The sequence below is a fragment of the Leptodactylus fuscus genome, chromosome 2 (assembly GCF_031893055.1).
Source record: "Leptodactylus fuscus isolate aLepFus1 chromosome 2, aLepFus1.hap2, whole genome shotgun sequence".
Lineage (NCBI taxonomy): Eukaryota > Metazoa > Chordata > Amphibia > Anura > Leptodactylidae > Leptodactylus > Leptodactylus fuscus.
Genome location: NC_134266.1, coordinates 220,595,048 through 220,617,038, shown reverse-complemented (window position 1 = coordinate 220,617,038; position 21,991 = coordinate 220,595,048). Strand labels below are relative to the sequence as shown.

The window sequence follows — 21,991 nt, the reverse complement described above, 5'->3', positions numbered from 1 at the left end:
AGAGGATGGTTATCAAAGAGGTAGGAAAGCAGCTTTTCATTCATACTAATGTTAGGCCATCTTCATGGCTACAATTTGACCTGTCTTCATTATATCGCCATAGATGTTCTCTGTAACCTTCTACTACTATATGATACTTGGCGATGGTCTTGCACCTTTTGTTGCCTATACCTGAATATATTTGTGTAGATTGAAGATATATTATGTGTTTGTATGAAAGACCTCACCATGCTAAAGAGCATTTACAGAATCAGCAGAATCATACAATTTACCCTATACAAAAAAGGATATCCAGCACCACTCCTATGAAGCCGTGTGTGAACAGTGTTATTGCTTTTGCTTGTGTTGTTCATGAAAGGAATTCAGATTAATTTAGAATCTACCTTTGATTTTGCAGGAATTGAGACAACACCGTTTTTGGCGCTCAGTTTTAGCAGAATTTTTGGGCACTTTTATGCTGTTAACAGTGGTGCTAGGATCATCTTGTTTTGGAATTAGAACTTCCCAATCTCTGGCTCCACCAATAGCTGCTGGTCTGTCAGTTGTTAGTCTGGTGCAGAGTTTTGGTGGAATAAGTGGAGCCCAATTAAATCCCGCTATCACATCTGCCCTGGTATGTGCACGGAAATTGGATATTCTTCATGGTCTGGCTTTTGCTGTAGCTCAGTGTCTTGGTGGAATATGTGCCTCTGCATTTTTTTACATCTCTATCCCTACCTTGGTCTTCAATCAGCTTGTTACCAGGGTAAGTTTACTGGGGCATACTGTACAATGTTAAATTTACATACTGCTTTATATCATAATTTGTATGTGTTCTACACCCCTGCCTATACATAAGCAATAAATGTACTGCAAGACAGAAGTCTATCCATACATGCTAAAAACACTAGAAATTGTACTTTGAATGCAGACTAGAACATTAAGAGACACTTTGGACATGATCTTTGTCTCAACTTATGTTTTAAAATAGCCACCAAGCAGCTAATTTATGGATTAATATTAAAAACATAGTTATATTTCCAGAAAACAAAGGCTATATACTTGTATCGTAGTCATTGCAGCTTTGTTAGTTTGCAGTGTTTGACCCTCTGTTCTTGAGCTTTCACTACCCTGTTTGTTGTACTTTTGCTTACCTGGATAGCTTGGTAAAAGGACTGAACTGGGCCCTGGGAAAGCAAGAACCATGAAAGCAGGGAATGTATCTTTGAACACATTAGATTGTAACTCAACTTTCCGACAACTTTTGATTTTCTGCAAGTAGTTGTATCTTTAATAAATTTTGTAATATATTTTATTATTGAAAACACAGGTTGGGTCTGTGCCGTTGCTGCTACTGAGCTACCTTCCCCACAATATATATAAAGGTGCAAGAGCTCCGCAAATGAGAGTAAGAAGTTTAAATTGTAGTCTGAAATGGACAGGCAATTAGTGAAATGACAGCTCAGGGTCACTTGTAGAGACATTGGAGTGGATGGACAGCAAGATGAGCCTGACCACTGCATTTAGGGTGGAGGGTAGACCGTTTAGAAGTGAGTTACAGTAGTCAAGACAAAAATGAATCAGGACAACAAAAAGTTTGTTTGCAGCTTCAACAGCGAGGAAAAGATAGATTCCAGAGATGGAAGATGTAATGGAGTTAAGAGAAGCAAATGAAACTATTTTTATCTGGATTTATAAGGCAGAATATATTGAATTGTTCACATTCTTATATATAAAGTATTGTTACATATTTATTACCTGTCATTTGTCTTTTCACAGGTGAGTAGTGAGGGAAATGCAGGACAAGCAATGGGCATGGAAATTATCTCTACCTTCCAGCTGGCTTTTACAGTTTTTGCCGTGGATGATCGACGACGCAGAGATATTGCGGAGCCGGGAAGCCTTGCCATTGGTTTTTCTCTTACAGCAGGAGCTTTAGCAGCGGTATGAGGCATAATTGGCTGTATATCTGCCATTGCAATTAGTTAAGAAAACAATTAATGAGATAAGTGATGTTCATGTATTATCTATTGATACAGCAAACGTTACATTTTACACTAGGTTCACACTAGCGTTTGCTCGTCTCCGTCCAGGATGCCGCTTAAATCAGCAGAGAGAAAAGTCTTGCTTTAATGGAGTCAGCCAGGTTCCCTTAGGATAGGTCGTCAGTTGAAGATCGACAGGAGTCTCACCCTGGGACCACCCACCAAACAACTGTCTAAATATGGCAAACCACCAATTTCGACTCTGAATCCTTTAAAAAAAAAAAAAACGGGCCCACAACTCAAACTCAACAGCCCTGATAATTATACAGAATGTCAATCTTACATTGATTTTGACAATCATTAACAGAATATTTCACTATCACATACATGCAGTATGTTCAATATAGTAGAAAATGTATCAAATTGGGATGCAACAGGAGCTCCAGTTTTAGGAGTTTGGTTTTGTTAAACAACACCAGAAAGAAGTTTAAATATTCTCTTTACTACAGCCCCTCTCATCTTCTTTGTACTATCGCTAAGTAATTGTGAATGTGCTCAGTCAATTTTTCATTTATACCCAGGGACACTTTTCAGGAGGAAGTTTGAACCCAGCTAGATCCCTTGGTCCAGCTTTGCTCTCCGGCATTTGGGAGTACCACTGGGTAAGTTAATCCTGTACTAACTGCATAAAAGAAAATGATAGAGTATATTGTATCTAGTTTTACAGTTTCTAAACTTCGTTTTGATTATAGCTTAATCACAATTTTAAGAATATCTGAATATATTAGAATATTCTTTATGCTAATTAATTACAGATATTAGTTATTTACTTGTCAATGACACATTTAATTAATGTGAATTATCACAATCTGCAGTTCTATAAATTTTGTATACTTCTATGCTCACCTAGAGTTTTACATGTGTCGATCAAGGGGTGACGTTGTTGCATGATGTCACCTACAGCCATAATGTTAAATAGGACTTTTCACCAATTCCACCATCCTTTAATAGGTGCTGCTTTAGCCATTCTGGTGCAGTTGAAATTTTTTTTGTCTAGACTCCACCCATACTTGAGCAATCAGTGCTGCTGGTTTCAGCACCCAATATGCTAATTAATCTCACTACTGTCAGGTGGGTGGTCCTGGGATTGGAGAAGATAGATAAGGTCTTCTCACCTGACAATAAAGAGCCTAAGTAGCATATTAGATTCTGAAATTACCAGTAATGATTGCTCGAGAACTGTGGGGGGCTAGAGAAAAAAATTCCAAGTGTGCCAGAATTAATGTAGAGGAGTCCTATTAAATAATATAAAGTGTTATAGTTGGTGGAGGTCCTCTATCCTCTTTAATCAGGATACCAAGCAGCAGATTTTTTATTTTGTAACAAAACATCAACCTCATGTAACTTTTGTATTCCTAATTAAGAAATCATCATTTTGTTTTCCTGTAAACCCTATTCTTAGCACTTTACAGAATAACTGCTGTATGCCTCATGTTGCGAGTACAGATGCAGATTTTCCACCTACTAATGTTTAAAACTCCCCTGATTCCTGATATTTTGATGTTCTACAGGTGTACTGGATTGGTCCCATTTTGGGTGCTTTCCTTGCAGGAGCTTCCTATGAATTTTTCTTTGCATCCAGTGCATCAAGAGAAAAATTGGTTGCCTGTCTCACTTGTAAGGATATAGAAATAGTAGAGGCAGCAAGTATCTCTCGCTCTTCTCTTTCCATGGCCACACAGACCGCAGCACGGACAAGACAATCTGACCAAAAACATGAGCAAAATTAAGAGAAAAAAATACATCAGAAAAACTTGTTTTTATGTGCTGTATACAAATAACAAAGTCTGAGCAAAGATTATTGATTTACAGTACAGACCAACAGAATTCTATTGTACTATATTTTGTACTTGGGGTATTTTTCTGGATCATTAAGTATAAATGTTTATATGTTTACAGTTTTAGCAATCAAAGATTTTTTGTTAGTTACAAAGGTGGACACTGGCACAAAAAGCCCCCATACAAGAATTATATATGGATAAGGCGATATATATGGCGTTTTTTTGCTGCTGCTGAAAACTTCAAGGATGTACCGGTATGTCCTTGCAGAACAAGAGAGGGACCGCCTGGGCGTAAATAGGCTATGGGTGGTCTGGAAGAGGTTAACGAAGCAGAAACAAGTGACTTATTTAGATCTGTAAATCCATTCAGCTTGTCCAATAAAGAGAGCTCCTCTGGTTTTTCTGTCTTTGAGCAAACTTTGGCCACCAAACTGAAAAAGAATTTCTTAAAAGAATAGTGTGGCCAGGTCCTCTGCACCCTCTGCCCCCCGCTAGCTACACCTCTGCTCTGTATTCTTGATGCAGCCATGCAATTATGCACTTGAGCTGACAATGCATTTTAGGATTTGACACAAATAATTTAATTTGATTTATAAAATTGATGTCAATGTTAAGTCTGCTAACTTTGCATAGTTTTGTGTGTGTCTTATGCTTCTTCAATTGTGTTCTGTAGTTTGCATTGCTTTTTACATGACTCCCTGAGTGGAATGATTTTGCAAAAAATAATAGTTCTGGTGAACATACTTTCGCACTGGCAGCCATGCCTACTTTTATCGCCAAAATCACAAAGTGGTGGATAGCGAATTCTCACATCTAAAAAGGGTGCAAACACTTCATAAATCCGGCAAAGGGGGCACAAGAAGGGCACAGCTCACAGCTCACGCCAAAATCAAGCACAAACACATTGGTTAATATGCCCCAATGAGTGGAGTGACTCTTGCTGCCAATTCAGCAGCTGAATAATTGCAATATCTACAGCAATATTGAGTGGGATGCTCTGCCTCAAAATCGGCACCAAATTCTACTATGTGAACGTACCCTAAAGGGTCTGGTCACTTTCTAGTGAAATATATAAAATGTCATAAACTATAAGTGTTCCTTATTGCAGCTCTTCCCTTTAACCTCCCTTCTGCCCATTGATACCATGTTTAAACACTGGATGTGGGGTTTGCGCATCCATAACTGTCAAGATGTTGGCTGTATACTCTTCTGCACAGGCAATGAATGCATTCAGCACACGCGCAGGTACACAAGATTTGTTGTTTTATCTGTGCATGTGATGAATGCATTCAGAGTCTGCACAGGAGAGGATGCAGCTGCACAAATCACATAAACATCATTATATTGAGAGCTGTGAACACGGAGACCACAGTGTTTACATATTACATCCATGGACAGCAAAGAGATCTGAAATTAAAGAGTGGCAGTAAGAAATGAGGTGAATTCACACATGGCAGATCTGTTGCTGAAATTTCATCTAAATGGGACTTTGAGAAAACCAAGTTCTTTCCGCCCTGTTCAGATGAATAGAATGGATATTCAGTTGTATTTATTTTACACCAAATTAACATCATATAAATTTATAGAACTCTAGTAATTTCACCAGAAAGTGGCCAACCCCTCTAAAAGCAGCCAGTAGCTTTCTATTATATATTAGACTGCAAATGTAGCACTGAGCTAATGAAATTTAGCAGTGGGGTAGAAAGACTATAAAGGTGTTTGGACCTTTTACAAGTGTAAATCATTACATACTTTCATTTCTATACCCTTGCCTGTTCCACCACTCTTTATTTTTTGACATTTGCTTGTGTAACATGATTATTCTCATTATAAGATTTATTGCATGTAATGAGTCTCTTACATAAGTTTCTGCTTTATTATGTATTTAGATATCATGTTATTGTAGGTCCATTGACAGCTAAAATACACATAATGCAAAGTAAAATAAATGGTGCAGTCACAGATTTAAGAGAAAAACTTATGTGTCTGTTGTTACAAGTCATTTTCTTAAAGAGAGTCTGCAACCAGAACCTAGTATATGAAACCAGCCCCACAGATAGGCTAGGATCTACTGATTCAAATGGTGTGTTCCCCTTGTGAATGGCTGTTTACCCTGCCCCTTACCTCCTTGGAGCAATGGCAACATCCTTATATTGACACAACAGTCATTTCAGCGATAAGTGCAATGCAACACTGGGCCTAAAACAGAACATGAGGGGCTTACACCATGTTTTTGCATCCTGTTAAAGGTATTGACTTTTGCTGTTGGACAAATTCACCATTTAAAGAGGATACAACAGGATTTAACACTTGATACTGGTAACTTTCTTTCCAATCTTGAAAATAGCTACATAAAAATCTACCTTTTAATAGGATAAAAAACATGCTGTGAACTCAGCTTAGCTTCTCTAACCACAATATATAAAAACACTCTAGAGCTCCACCTAGTGGAAAATGTAAAAGTTTGAGTAAATAATGCAGATTGTTATCACTATGTGCCAAGATGACAGTTTTATAGAAATCATGACTTATATAGAGTCACCTATATATTTTGCTATTTATATTTTAGATGTCTGAAATGCTGAGTGTGCAGGACACAGAAAGTGAGAGGGATCTGAGTTGAATGAAACATCACACACAGCAAGTGCCTTTGTTCACGAGGATGCTCGCACAGCGCTTTGCAAACAATCCCAACTGCACATGGGATAATCCCATAGGGGAGCTGTGGATTTAGGATGCCTCCCCCAGACTGAAAGGAGCCAGATAATTGTACATAGTGGCAAAACCCAGCAGAGATACAAAGTGCCAGTGCAACAAAATCAGCTGAGAGGCTGCCAGATAGAAAGGATGACATTAATACAAACAAACATCTCTATTCCAGCACCGGATTAGCTGACTGGTATCAGCTATATCCTTCCTATATGTGTATAACAGCTACTATATGGATGTTCACTGATTCTGCAAATATGGCTAACACAACTAGTGTATGCATGCTGAGGAAAGCTTGACATCATAGTAACACAGTCCTTACAAGGGAAAGAAAACATTGTAATAGAATTAAAATATAAGCCTTAATAAACTTAGAAATGGAGGAATGGTGATGGCTAAAGACTCTTGTACAAAATTGGGTTAATATGAGCAATAATAATAAAAATCCATTCAGTTTATGAAAGCTTAGACTGAAAGACTAGATTATTAGTGACTACATAGTGTCAAATACATTGGAAAACATTGAGACAATAATTAGTTTGCGTTACACATTTCACTCATAAATGGAACAATTTTACTGTCCTGATTTTTTGCATTAAATGTTATATATGTTATATATATATATATATATATATATATATATATATATATATATATTTTTATTAAACTACCTATGTATTATAACAGGTTATGAGCAAATATAGATGAAGCAGGTAAATGTAAGAATGACTAGTTATTGTCAGTGTTGTACACAAGTGAAAAGCCAGCAGAACAATGACTGTAATATCTGAGCATATAATGTGCTGTGGCCTTATATCAAGTGCTTGCCTGAGGGAGGAGACAGCACACAGAGAAGAGTTAAAACCCCAGCTCTGTGACGTTACCCCTCCTGCCAGGGGGTGGTGTGTATCTGTATAGGGGGATTAAATATGTCACTGCCTCTGCCCCTTATAAATCCCCCCGCCACTCTATAAACAGGTTGGGGGGGAAGTATCCACAGCAGTTGGGAGTTTGGAGCAGTCACTCTGTCCGTTGCTTTTTTGGGTTGTTTTTTAACGTTTAGTTTTTCTTCGTAAGTTTAAATTTTTTGTTAACTTTTTTGTATTGTTTAAAGAGACATTTGAATTTTTGTACAGTTTTGGGGGGTCTTCCATACAAGGTTGGGGCACCTCCTACCATCTCTGAATTTTCCCTTGCCCCATTTCTCTCTCCAAGCTCCTTACACACCACCCGCAATCATGTGGGAATTCCGCTCCTTCTCCTTTTGGAGAGCGGTGTTTGCAGAATTCTTTGCTACCATGTTCTATGTTTTCTTTGGCTTGGGTGCATCTCTAAAGTGGGCTGCTGGGCCAGCTAATGTTTTACTTATAGCATTAGCATTTGGTCTCATTCTGGCCACTATGGTCCAATCTGTTGGCCATGTCAGCGGTGCTCATATTAACCCAGCTGTCACCTTTGCCTTCCTCATCGGCTCACAGATGTCCCTCTTCCGTGCCATTTTTTACATTGCGGCACAACTGCTGGGAGCGGTGGCTGGAGCTGCTGTTCTCTATGGTGTCACTCCAACTGCAATCCGTGGCAACTTGGCTCTTAATACGGTAAATATTTCTAACAAGGGTCTGGCAGAGAGTGCTGAATTTCTGTTGTGTGTTTATTTGCAATACTTTATGACTATTTCTTACAGGAGTAAGGGTTCTGCTATACATGCTGTCTTTACTGCTTATCATACACAGATGAAAAGGACTAACACTGATCAAAAAATGCAAAACACACGTGTAGTTCCAAAACCCACATGTGTAAAAATGCAGATGTGTAATAGCACCCTTAGATTTTACACAAGCTGGACATGTGTGTGAATTTCAGTGAGAAGCTTCTTGTTTTCTTTCAGGCTTTCTTGTATTTTTAAGTGCAAGAACAGCGCAGTCTGCAGTGTTATTCTTGCTACCAAAAGTACTGTAAACCCAATACTCCCTATTCAAGTGTGAAAATGGACACAACATACCTAGTATGCTTCACTATAAATAAGACATAAAACTAGTGTGAACAGAGCCTAACTGCATATCAGCAATTTATTTGGGAAAATTAAAGCTATCCAGCTTAGAGTCCATGCCAAAGAAACTCTTACTGCGTAACATGGGGAATTGTGTAGTAAAACTTATACAATGTAGTCACAACTAAAATGAGTTGGCTTCATAATATATAGCCACTAAGCAGGGAGTCTATAACTATGTCTGTATGAGCGCCTGTAATGATGAACATATATACCGTATATACTTAGTTTCTAGCATAGACATGACTGGAGGCTTTTTGCTTACAGTCTCCGCACAACTACTACTGTATAGCAGCTCTCGTTCTAAAATGTTAATTTTCTATACTAGGTCTGAGCACTGAATATACACATCACAATTGTTTTTATATCATGTAAACTTGTTATTACTGCTGCTTATCTGACATAAACTATGCAGTTTTATATCGTGTATATCAGTTTTGTGAACACTTGAGGGGTTGTCTAGTCAGATAAAACATGCTAAGAAGTGTCTGAAATGATAATTGAATAAACTTGCTATCACTACAATATCTGCCCCACTTGCAGGTTTGTTCTGACACAGAAAGGAGCCCCTTCATTCCTCTCTGTATTGGCAAGGGGGGCCTGGTTGTTAGTCTCACGGCACCAGCTAAACCAGCCTTAGCTATGCTTGGAGTCACACAGCCGGCCCTCGTACAGTGCAGACCCATAGAGAGGGGTCCCTTTCTCTTTTGGAATGAACTTGGAAATGCAGACAATGTTGAAATAGGGACACAAGAGCAGCTATCATAATAAAGGAATATTAATTGGTTGGTATCAGACCCTCAAGGTTTTTTTCAAACAAGTTTTTATTTGGCTGGTCAACCCCTTTTTAAGGGTTCACTCTTATATGCTCTTCAAACAGGCCTTTTTAGGGTGAACTCAGACGGGCATTTGTAGCCAAGAAAATACGGCCCTCGTGATGGGTGTATAACCAAACTCTACATATCGTAGTGACCTGTGATGCTCTGAGTTCCAGCCAAACCAGCAACTTTATTTTCACGTATTGAAATGGTGCTGTAGAATTGTGGTCGATCTAAAACTTAGAGCACTATAGACCACTATAATATAGTGAGTTTGGTTTAGTGCTGTCCTTGGATTATTTCTGGTTCGCCCATTGAAGTGAATGGAACTGGGACCTACATTCTTCATCCTCCTCTACATTCACAGTTGGGCTAAAAGTCCACTGTTCTCAGAATCTATGAGGGTCTCAGCACACCCCCACCAATCAGCAATTTTTTTCCCTATCTAATGCATAGGAGCTGAATAATTTTCAGGCATTGCCCCTTTAAATTACACTAGAAGGCCTATTTTTTACAGGAAATCTCTAAAAAGGAGGATGTTGTTCAGTTTTTAAAGGGATGAATAACACATATGTCCAGTTTACATGTATATTTGTGAATTTTTAGCTCCTTTTATAAATAAATTTAGTTTGTACTTTAGGTTTAGTAATGTTTAAGAAAAATATGCAAGCAGCATTCATAGCAACAGTGACACACATAATATAACACATAACTAGAAATCCAAGTGCTATACTGTACGTTAGTGGTGAAACGCAATACTAAATACAGTATGTAGTGTTTGATATTACAAATGTGATCACCAAGTCTCTGTTTTTGGCTGCTTTTTGAGTGTTGACCGTTAAAGGGAACTTGTCACCAGGATGCAGCACTGTCAGGTAGCATATTAAATATCTTTTATAGATTTCCCTCTGTTATATTAAAAATCACCCATTTACCTATAAAATCACCTCTGAAGTCTGTAAATGCTCTGAGCAGATTCATACTGGCCTATTTTCTGAGAAGAGTCATGCTGAGAGGCTGGAGTGGGGGATAACTGCACATGCAGATATATTGGGATCTGTAGCACCAAGAATCCTGGGTCTGATGTCGTTCTAAAGCTGAGAATCTGTTCTTTAAAACGGCACCTATATTCTACAGAAGTCAAGATACAGATAGGTAAAGACATAGTTAGGAATGGAACCTACATCTGCAAATTCCATTTTCAACTGCGTCTTTAACCGCTGACGGCTCTGCTTCTGTAACACACAGAACCGTATGTCTGGTGCAGTGTAAAAGCTGAGATTCTCAGGTTTAAGACAACTTCAGAGCCAAGGTGCTAGAGAGCCCAATATATCTGTATCTGAATTTATTCAGACGTAATTTTTTTTTTTTACTGATGCATCAAGTATGAATATCAATGCATTTCTGTTGTGATTTTTTTTTTTTTTTTTAAGGAAACTGGGAGAATTTTAATATAATAGTGGGAAATATTTCATACCCTACCTGGCAGTGCTGTCGGTTTGGTGGTGAAAGTCCTGGTGACAAGTTCCCTTTAAGTGCAAAGCAGCTGATCTGCAATTATTATAAATTTTTAATAATAATCGACTAATGGAAACTGATAATTCTCATACATTCAGTCATTCTGAATCAAGCAATGCTGTAAACTACACTATTTGCAAAGAATTGTATGTAGATATTACGACTGTCTTTAATCTGAATTTCAAAAATCCACGTGTTTGCTACCAAAACAACTCATCATTATGAAGGAAACCATTCTGAAGTTGTAGACATTTGTGCAACAGATCTGTCATATGGATATATGCCCTTTAAAAAAAAGTTTTGAAATTTACAAATAGAAATACAGCTAATATTCCACATCTATTGTATTTGCAGTCATATACTTTTTGGTTTCAATTGGAGTGATGGAAAATAGTTTGGAGGTGCAGAAATCTCTGAGTTGGAGGAATGCCACAGCTCCTTCATCTAAGTGATCAGATACATAAAGATAAGGCCAGGGCAACTCAGCAAATTGTTTTAGGACTTTATTTTAACTACTGAGGCCTGGTTCACATCTGTGTTCAGTATTCCGTTCGGTGAGCTTATGAAAGCACACGGACCTCATAGACTATGATGGAGTCCGTGTGTTTTCCACACGGAACATGCGGACAGAAAAGTACTTCATGAACCACTTTCCTGTCTGTATGACTCGTGTGGACGCCATTATAGTCTATGGGGTCCGTTTGCTTTCAGTGCTCACCACTTGTCAATACGTTCAGTATTCCATTTGGGGGTCCCCATGAGGACTCCCAGAACGGAATACCAAACGCAGATGTGAACTGGGACTGAGCTACAGCTACAGTCCGATTTTTGTTTAACCTCTTCTGCTCCATACTGTTAAGTCACGCTGAAGGTAATAGTACAGCGCAGTTCTTTAGCCAGTACAATTGCTGTGCTTGCTACATAGTTCTAGATAATACAGTTAATACCTTGGAATATGCAGGAGTTAGACAATGGCAGCTTAACTTCCCAGATGCTGTGATCAATAACAATCACAGTATCTGGGTGGACAGCAGCTCCCTCGGTTAGATTGTGAGCAGACACTGGCCCACAGGTGAATCCCCTGGTGAGGCTAGTAGGCCCTTAGTCCCTCCAACCCTGCCTGAGTGGTGCAAGCCATAGTACAATCACTGCACTAAATAGAGGTAGGCAACATACAACATGTCACACAGCTTATGTGCCCATATAATAAACTGGGTAGACAATTTAACAAACTTTCCAGTTTACTATATATAGATGTATTGGGTGCACAACCAGCATTATCCTCCCACCTGTCCTTATCTCCTTACTGTCACTGTGAGGCTCCCGTCACAGAGCTAAGGGAGCCCTAATATTGAAAAAAAATAGCAAAAAGGTAATAATAGCATTTAGCAAGTGGTCCCCCAGAATTAATTCTACTAATGAACCCTAGGAACCCCAATCCGACACTGATAGTGAGGTTCCAAGAGTTTGCCATGAGGCCAATCAACGGCCCCTTGGCTGATTTGCTTTATCAAGCATAGGAAGACTATGTACAATGTACTACAATATAGATGTATTGCAGCATATTGTAACGGTGATTAAGCAATTCCAGGTTAAAGTCTCTTTGTGGCACAAAAAATAAAAAAGAATGTAAAAACGCAAGAAGCATAGTTAGTTTTGGTAACTGATAAGTACTTGGTACTATAAGCTTTGTTATGAGGGCAGTGTCACGGCTCAGAATCACACCCTGATACTTCCCTCCTGACAGTACAGAGCCTAAATAGCCTCCAGGCACCAAATGTAAGAGCATTGATTGTACTTGGGGGGTATTTCTTATGAAAATATTCCAACTTCATGAGAATCAGTGGAGCAGCAGCTTTTAAATGATGCAAACACTTGTTAGAAATGGTAAAGGGTCCACTCTAATGTATTTAACGTGCAAAAAATCATTTTGCATCCTACCATCAAGTAGCGGCCATCATGACATGTAGTTTTCATGAAAATTGGTGCTGCTTTCACAGTTACGCGTAAATGTTTGCATTTCACTAGGTCTTGGTTGTGGCAAGGTGTACATCTGCACCTTATATACAGAAACACATATCACATATTGGGAATCATTATGCAAAAGATACCACCTCTGAACTGTCCCCATTGACTTACAAGGTCTGTCGTAGTATCCATTGTTTTGATAGGAAAAATAGGGTCAATGCAAATGTGAACAGTTGAATAAAAAAAATGTATGGTTAAGGTCTCCTTTGTACAGTGAAGTTACACCCAATGAAATAACCATATTGTGTTTTTGTTGCCTTCTACTTAGCTTCATCCTGGAGTGAGCCTTGGTCAGGCAACAACAGTGGAGATTTTCCTCACCCTGCAGTTTGTGCTTTGTATTTTTGCCACCTATGATGAAAGGAGAAATGGACGTCTGGGCTCTGTATCTTTGGCTATTGGATTCTCCCTCACCTTGGGACACCTCTTTGGGGTAAGTGGTTGTACTGAACGTTACCATATAATACCTTGTTATTATAAGTGTCATAGCCCCACTAATCTCGGTTAACCTGAACTTCTGCAAATGCTGAAGCATATTATCTTATCACAGAAGACCCCCAAAAAACTATGAAAAAAATGTTTTCCATTGACTTTTCACAGATATTATACTGCAACAGTTTAACCAATCGTAGAAGTTTAGGTTAATTCTGCTACATTGGTATTTGATGTTTAGTTACCTGACTATGATGTATATCCCCTCAGCCTAAATAATTAACTTTATTAAAAGCAACTGCTGTATTTTTCAACAAACCTGTGAGAAAACTGTCACGTGAACCCCAAAAGACATAGCAAAAGCATGTACCGTATATACTCGAGTATAAGCCGAATTTTTCAGCCCAGTTTTTGTGCTGAAAAAGCCCCCCTCGGCTTATACTCGAGTCAGCAAAAAAAAAAATTTTTTTTTTTTTTTTTTAGGAGGGTGAGGGTACTCTATGACCAGCCACAATATCAATGTATAGAATCTCCCATAAAATAGTGCAAAAAATAAAAAAGATTTAAAAAAAAATAAAAGTTCTAAATCCCTCCTTTCTGTAGAATACATACAAAAGTAGAGAATGACTGTGAAACACATACACATTAGGTATCCCTGTGTCTGACAGTGCCCGGTCTACTGAATATAGGGGATCTGCAGTGCTCCTGTTCCATCGGGAAGGGGTTAATAGGAGTACTGCAGATCCCCTATATTCAGCCAGGCTGAATTCCACGTGGGGGAAAAAAAACTCAGTCCTCAATCTCAGGGAAGGGGCAGACAGACAACAAAAACACCCCCTCCCCTTCCCCAGCAACTACTGCACCCAAAAACTCCGACCATTTTAATTTTTGAAATTTTCCAGTAGCTGCTGCATTTCCCCCCTAGGCTTATACTCGAGTCAATAAGTTTTCCCATTTTTTTGTGGTAAAATTAGGGGGGTCGGCTTATATTCGGGTCGGCTTATACTCGAGTATATACGGTAAATAGCCACAAAAACAGTGATAGAAACCACAACTGTCCTGGAAGTAAAAATTATGACAACATATGTTGTAACCCTCATTGTAATTGTATTTATTTATTTATTTATTTATTACAAATTGGACCCTATTAATAATGCAATAGGATAATAATGCAGAAACAGTATTAACCCGGGTCTCCATCCACACATTGCAGAATATAATCTGCAGCAGAAAAACTGTGTTGAGAAACACTCACGTTTTTGAAAGTCGCAGCTTGTGAATTATATCTATGGAATAGCATTTACCATATAGGTATAATAAAAGCAGAAAGTCCACAGAGAAAAACTCTGCAAACTTTCTGTAAAAAACTCTGCGGAAAATCATATGCAGCCTTATATTTAAAGGGGTTTTCACAGGAACATAACTGTATTTAAATTTCTAGACAACTAAAACGTAGCTATTTTTGCATATATACCGGTATAAAAAAATTTGCTTTCTCTAATGACCTCACCAATGAAAGTCTAATGCCTTAATCAATTGCAATATAGAACCTTTCTACGATCTTGCACTTGTCAAAAACTCAGCCAGGATTTCCTTAGGCCGGGTTTACACAGGGTTTTTTGGACTGGAATTTGAGGCGGAGGCCCCCTCAGAATTCAGTTGAAAAAATGACTAGCTGAGACTGGATGCCGGTGCTGTGCATCCAGTACACCAGCATCCAGTCGTGGCATTCCGCTCCGGATTAGGCCGAACTGAATAGGCTTAGACGGGAGGGAGTGTCGCGAGGCGGACGTCCGCGGTAAAAAAATGCTTGCGGAAAAAGGAAATGACCGGCTCCCATTGATTTCAATGGGAGGCAGTTTTTTGAGCCAGATTCTGACACAGATTCTACCTCAAAATGAGGCCCAAAAAACTCTGTGTGAACCCGGCCTTATTTTGGAGAGATTATCTTTTCATGCAGAGTCCATGCCTGATAACCAGTCCACAATTACAAAATTAATTTGGGCTTAATCCAGAGCGGAATGCCACGACTGGATGCCGGTCCACTGCACCAGCATCCAGTCACGGCTAGCATTTTTTTGGTAAACTTACCCTTAGATCGCCACCACTAAGATGATTAGAGAAAAAACTATAAAACTCTGAAAGATTTTTAATTGAATATTTGCAAAAATGTTTAACTTTTAATTGTCTACAAATTTAAATATGGTTATGTTCGTGGGAAAACCCATTTAATTTATCATTGAGTCAAAAGGGGTACTATGTCTCATTAGAGACATACAGCACAGGGGCTGGGAAAGGGGTATGTAAATAAGATCCCCTTGGTGGAAGTGGATGGGTCCCTGTATGAGTTATTTTGGCTAAGCTATTACGCCCAGATTATGCTTTTGTTTTTGAAAAACATGCATCGATCTATAGGGAGCTACATTCCAAAAGGGGGTGCTAGGAGCAAATTCCTCTATTTCCACCAGGGAGCTCTTATTTGCATACACCTAATTCAGCAGTGGCATTCCAGTTGCTGGGCTTTGCTTGCAATTTGCAGGGGATATATTCATATCTTAACTCTTCTTGTGTCTCTACAGCTTTACTATACTGGAGCCGGTATGAATCCTGCAAGATCATTTGCCCCAGCTGTACTCACTAGAAACTTCACCAACCACTGGGTAAGGCCAAGATTTGCTTTGTTCACATGTTTGTTTTAGGGTATGAAAAAAAAGAACAAATAGAACACAAGCTAACCCAGCTGTGCCCTTGATATTATAACTCTAAGTCTGTACTGGTTCTGAAATTATTTGCTTCCACAGATCATAGGACAGAAGACAGCCTTAGGTTTTCTATAGCTTCTATTTTTCTAAGAGGTGTCTGACAAAGAGTAGCATAATGTTTAAGGGGTTGTCAGATATCATAAAAACTAAATGCAAAGGCAGGTAGGCAGTGGTATATAATAACAATATAAATATTGCTTACCTGTAGAATTTGAATTTCCTGTTGCTCCGAAGCGTGTCACACCCCTTTGTACACCTCTTACACCATTAACTGACTGCAGTGATCAAATAGTGCAGCCCGACTGTTTGGGAGCACCACCGTGACCGCGTCTTTGCCCAAATTTTTATGGTTTCAGGCAAACACTGTGATGTGTCAAAAGTGTATAGAATGTTAATAGCAAAAAACCCCAAAACATTTTATTATAATATAAAAATGAGAGACAGGCAAATGACAAATAGTAAGAGCAAAAGTAAGCTTGTTTTGGTGCTGATAGTTGTAACCACATTTTGCAATTATTTTGTTAGCAAAGCATGCAGTAACATGGCATGCAGGTAATGTTATTAGGTAATGACCCTTACTACACAATTTCCTGTATGCCATGCTATTGCATGTCTTGCTACATAACTATATTATCCCTGAAGAACAGTACAAATGGTGAAACTTAAAAGAGAGCTTGCATACAGTATACTGTGACTATCTGTAACAGCCTTAGGGGGCGTTCACACTTGTACCCCTGTATCATTCTGACAGGTTTCTGTCCTAAGCCCTAGAGAAACTGGACAGGGGACGGCTTCCCGGCAGTCAGTTTTAAAACCCATTCATTTGAATGGATCTCAAAAGTAAACCGCCGGTGTCAGCTTGCACCCGTTCCGCGGGAAAACCGTTTTTTTTTTTTTTTTTTTGGCAGGACACAAAATCCTGCATGTGTGACCAAAAAAAATGGTTTCCCTGCTGAGAGGCTGCAGGCGGACACCGGCGGTTTGCTTTTAAAATCCATTCAAATGAATGGGTTTTAAAACAGATGGCTTGGAAGCCTTTCCCTGTCCAGTTTCCCTGGGGCTTAGGACAGAAACCTGGTGGAATAACACAGGGGCACAAATGTGAATGCCTTCTAATTCAGCCTTGGGATGCCCTTTTTAGGGTACATTTCCTTCCTTAGGCTGCATAAGGTCACACTTATAGGCCGTGGATACTTTTCCACAGTGTGTGTGTGGAGAGAAACTGATAGGAGAATAAAAATTAAAGTTCCCCACTGCTATCCTTTTTTATGTCTGAATGAAAACATGGCCATCAGTTCTCTCTATTTCTCAGTGACACTGCTTCACAAAAAAAAATCACTTATCGACTATTTATGTTTTATTGCATATTCAATAAAGGGGGTTCCTTTAGAGGGCAGTCACACGGACTAATGCGGCGCTGATTCTTGCGTGATAACTCGCGTAAGAATCCGTGCTGCAAAACAGAATCCCACTGGGGTCAATTGGTTCCGTTTAACGCGCGTAACGCATTGAACTCAATGGGATTCTCTTTTGCAGCGCTGATTCTTACATGAGTTATCATGCAAGAATCAGCGCCGCGTTACTCCGAGTGAATGTCCCCTTAGCGGTTTAGGGGTTCCTTCCTCCTACTGGTATTTTGGTAGCCAGAAAGCATTGATAAACTGGTATTGCAGTTAAACAAATCTCTTTATAGCATAGCTAAACTTTTGAACAACTTTTGATTTTCACAGTATTTGTGTCAGTAATACATTTTCTAACATATTTTATTAACAATATAGAGAGTTGTACCCTGCTTCTCACTGTGTACAGGCTAGCATGAAATGCAGGGAATATAAGGATGGGGGGGGGGGGTCACTTCAAACAGCTATAGTCAGACATTATATAACATACAAAGATGCTGTTGGTCTCGTATGAAAGAAGATATATATATATATATATATATATATATATATATACATATATATATATATATTAGTTGAAAACCATCAGTTTTGGCTGCAGTTGTATATAAATGTGTTTCTAAATCATGATATCTATAGACATAATACAGGTAGAATGGCAACCTTAGTGTCAAACATGGCATCAAAGATCAGAATCCCCTCGTTCACACCAGAAGAATGTTTCTAAATTTTATAATGCCAGAGATACAACTGCTTGAATTTCCCCCCACTCTTACTTTCCCTGCATTACACACTGTACACAATGAGAAGAAGGTTATAGCTCTCAATAGAGAATCAAGGGAAAAAATAAAGGAATGCAGGAGTTGACTGCCAATATTTGATAATAAAGTATATTACAAAATACTGCCAGAAAAAGAAATGTTGTTTGAAAGTTTAGTTATACAAAAAACAAAACCTATTCAGTAATGCAAAAAAGTTACAAGACAAAAAGTTATCATTACTGTCATAATTAGAAATAACATTGGTCGGCACTTAATGATACTCACTATAGATAACATGATAAACCACAGAAAGTCATGTGTGTACAGATATCTATGACCTTACTCTGCATAATTTCGCATTGCCTTTTACCTGTTGCAGGTCTACTGGGTCGGTCCTATCATCGGTGGAGCACTTGGAGGTCTAGTGTACGACTTTATTCTGTTTCCAAGAATGAGAGGGCTTTCTGAGAGACTTTCAATTCTTAAAGGAGCAAGGCCTGCTGAGCCTGAAGGCCAGCAAGAAGCAACGGGCGAGCCAATAGAGTTAAAAACACAATCCCTATAAATAAAAACTGCACAGTTACATAGCAGCACACAAGCATCACACATGCACACAATTTGGGCATAGTTAGCGTAATATCCGTCATGGAAAGTGTGTTGGGGGGTCGGGTTAAACTTTGAAAGATGTTTCTTTTCTTACCAGGCTGTGGGTATTGTGTTGAAGTAGAAACAGGAAGGAACAGTTAATGTGCTTGACTTTCTCATCGAAGTGGAGATGGAGGCAAAGAAAGTGGGGTTGTTTGAAGGGACCATACAACTCAGGGGCAATTTATACAGCATTTATATCCCACAGAAGGATGTTTATTGCTTGAACCATAGGGATTATTACTCCCGGTCTGAAAAAAAATGTAGGATTTAGGCAGACATTGTACAGTAATTTATCCCCTAAGTGCCAACTATTGGTAACTATTCAACCGCAGAAAAGGTCCCCATCAAACTTCTCACCCACCTTCCTAGCTACGCCTCTGATGCTGCTGTACATCTCAGACAAATTACTTTCTTTATACTGCGTTTTACTTTTTGCTGGTTTAAGGAACTGTTTTCTTTTTGTGTTTTTTTTAAGAGGATGGAGGAAAAATATGGGCCAAAACCTCTTTTATTCACAATGAGTTCCATTTAAACATTCTGTAGACATCTTGTAACAGTGGAGGAGTTTCCCACTTAACTTATTATTATCCCTCTGTGTGGAATTGTTTTTCCCCTAAACTTAAAGAAAACCTTAATGCTTTCCAGGCAGAATGCCATTATTAGCAAGCAGGTTTATTTCTTCCCTTTCAATTATTTTTGGAACACACTGGGTTAACAAGCAAAGATTTGGCAGAAAGGAAGATGCATTACTTTGTATTTCCAAATCCTCATGTTTAATAGCAATCTTCCCTTTGTCAAAATAAACGTTCTGTGGATTGTCCCAGTTTCCATAGATCCCTCAAACTTCTGTCTTTCTGATATACGGTAGTCATCTTTTAAGCTATTTCGCTGTGCTGCTATTTTCAGCATAGAGAATTTAGCTTTATGAGGACTTTTATGAGTTAACAACGTGTTTAATTATACTTGATTAATACACTTAATATACTTGGTTTGATTATAAACACAAATCTTTGGGTAAGTAGGTGTGTCTTTTAAAACTGAATTTCATTCTAAATATATCTATTATTAAGCTAGATTTTGTTCCGGTCTGATCCCATCACTGCACAACCTTTTCTAGCAATGAATTCTATTTTGTGGTATATATCTCTTCATCTTAAACACCAAGACCATCGTCTACATCTCTGTAAATGTTTAGTGCATGTAAAAATACCAATGGTACTCCTGTTTTAAAGATTATATGACTGGGACTCCATGTCACTGAATGGGAATCTTGCCAAAATATTGGCACTCATGGAATTTGGTATGGTGCAAAAGATGTTTCATTTCATGTTACTATTTCAGTCCCAACACCACTCTAATAGTAATAAAACAATTATTAAGGGCGATTGTGGGTGAGAATCCTTCATACTTTTTGATTTGGAACATGCAATATTAAAATATTAAATGCTGGTAAGGTATGTATTGATGCAGTCAACTTATAAGTCCTTCGCAAAGGGCATCAAAATCACGTGGTTCCTCACAAAGTATATAAAAAACATCATTTCAGTACTGCTTTAGTTAAATACTAGAGTTTTTTCTTGCATTTTATCAAGAACAAATAAAAAGGGATATATATTTCAGTACACTCCGCCATAAATAGAAAAGAACTATAGCTAGAGATTATGTTACAAATTGTAACCAAGCATTCATGATGAAAATGTTTTCAACAGTGGCAACGTGTTCACCGAGTATATACTCGTATAGAGAGGAGGGCAGGCCATAGAATAGACATTGTACCTCTTACTAGTTGTTAGAACAAGCTCATTTTAGTAATATCGTATTATTGTTCCCATGACAAATTCATCATTTATATGAAAACATGATAGTGATGGAGGGCTAAGGGGTAAATAAATTGCCATTCTGGTTCATTGTGGCGCTGTCTGATGTACTGTATATTAGGGATTACAGTCCTGGATAGGTATTGGACATCAAACACATGGGTTCTATGGTAATGATTGGTTCTTCTACAACAATTGGTTATTCTACAGCATGTTTGGTTACAAAAGCATTTATTGCTTACATGAAAAAGAACGTTCTAGTAATATATGCTTAGTGTAGACAAAGAGGTGCAAAGACCAGTTGATAAATCATGCAATGCATTCTTATTCACAATACCCCAGCACTTCTACACTGTGTTGCTGTGACATCATTTAACACAACACTATGGAATGATTTTTCATGTTAAGTTATTTTAGGCCATTTCAACATATTGCCTTTAAGGGGCTGCATACTTCAGTTGCGAAGGGAGTGAAACATAAATGAGAAAACCATATTAATATGCATATGGAAATATTAATATCTAACCATAACCTATATATGTGAGTAATTATGGTTATGATTTAACTTTAAGATAAAATGCAATGTTTACAAAGTTAAATATGTATATATATAAGTATAGTTAAGTCATTCAGTCTTTCGCTGTCAGTAGGGTGGACATTTGTTCTAGAATATCTATTCAAAATAACCTGTGGCATTTTATTAGTAATATCAGGAAATAAATATTGAAATCAGTGGAGCTTGAAGGAATCCATACTTGATATTGGTCGTTACTGACCTCAACACACAGTATGTTAAAGAAACAATAAAAGGTATTATATGTATCAGTATGAATCATATAAGTTCCCTTTTGTTTCCTGTGACTAAATTATATAAATATGTAAATATAAAAACATATGCCTATATGAGTGTGTATCCGCATGTGCATATATATGCATTCATATAAACATATGCAGACTTTAACTATGACTGTAGTAATATGCTAAGCACAGGACACAGGGACTTGTCATTGTTCATCTAAATGAACTGATCATTTCCTTGGTAACCCCATCAATAAACGCTTGAATAGCTAAAAGTTTCTTAGAAGTTTCTTGTATACTTTATTTTCATGCCATATGCTTGTTTCTCATTGTACCTCATATTGTTTGGAAAATATACGGTCCATACGGTCCGTGCAAACACAGGGAGAATATACAAACTCCTTTCAGATGCAGCCTTTGGTCATCCTATTAATATTATAAATGT

General features: G+C 38.2%; 2 protein-coding genes across 2 annotated transcripts; both read left to right on the top strand.

Moving 5' to 3' along the window:
• LOC142193849 (aquaporin-4-like) lies at positions 1–3,850 on the top strand. The gene is made up of 5 exons (XM_075262860.1): positions 1–20; positions 398–745; positions 1,759–1,923; positions 2,546–2,626; positions 3,536–3,850. The coding sequence occupies exons 1-5, from the start codon at positions 6–8 to the stop codon at positions 3,752–3,754; spliced, it is 828 nt and encodes a 275-aa protein (XP_075118961.1). The 5' UTR covers positions 1–5; the 3' UTR covers positions 3,755–3,850.
• Positions 3,851–7,462: 3,612 nt separating this feature from the next.
• On the top strand, positions 7,463–20,316 carry MIP (major intrinsic protein of lens fiber). Its single transcript, XM_075265587.1, has 4 exons — positions 7,463–8,112; positions 13,197–13,361; positions 15,940–16,020; positions 18,663–20,316. Exons 1-4 carry the CDS (start codon positions 7,753–7,755, stop codon positions 18,846–18,848), a joined length of 792 nt encoding a protein of 263 aa, XP_075121688.1. The 5' UTR covers positions 7,463–7,752; the 3' UTR covers positions 18,849–20,316.
• The last annotated feature ends 1,675 nt before the right edge of the window (positions 20,317–21,991 follow it).

What these genes read in the sequence shown, in the direction of transcription:
- LOC142193849 (XM_075262860.1), top strand. An exon ending in TCAATCAGCTTGTTACCAGG is followed by an intron (nt 746 to 1,758) that starts GTAAGTTTACTG and finishes GTCTTTTCACAG; the next exon opens with GTGAGTAGTGAGGGAAATGC. An exon ending in GCATTTGGGAGTACCACTGG is followed by an intron (nt 2,627 to 3,535) that starts GTAAGTTAATCC and finishes GATGTTCTACAG; the next exon opens with GTGTACTGGATTGGTCCCAT.
- MIP (XM_075265587.1), top strand. Translation starts at nt 7,753, where the DNA reads ATGTGGGAATTCCGCTCCTTCTCCTTTTGGAGAGCGGTGTTTGCAGAA. An exon ending in CCTTGGGACACCTCTTTGGG is followed by an intron (nt 13,362 to 15,939) that starts GTAAGTGGTTGT and finishes GTGTCTCTACAG; the next exon opens with CTTTACTATACTGGAGCCGG. An exon ending in GAAACTTCACCAACCACTGG is followed by an intron (nt 16,021 to 18,662) that starts GTAAGGCCAAGA and finishes TACCTGTTGCAG; the next exon opens with GTCTACTGGGTCGGTCCTAT.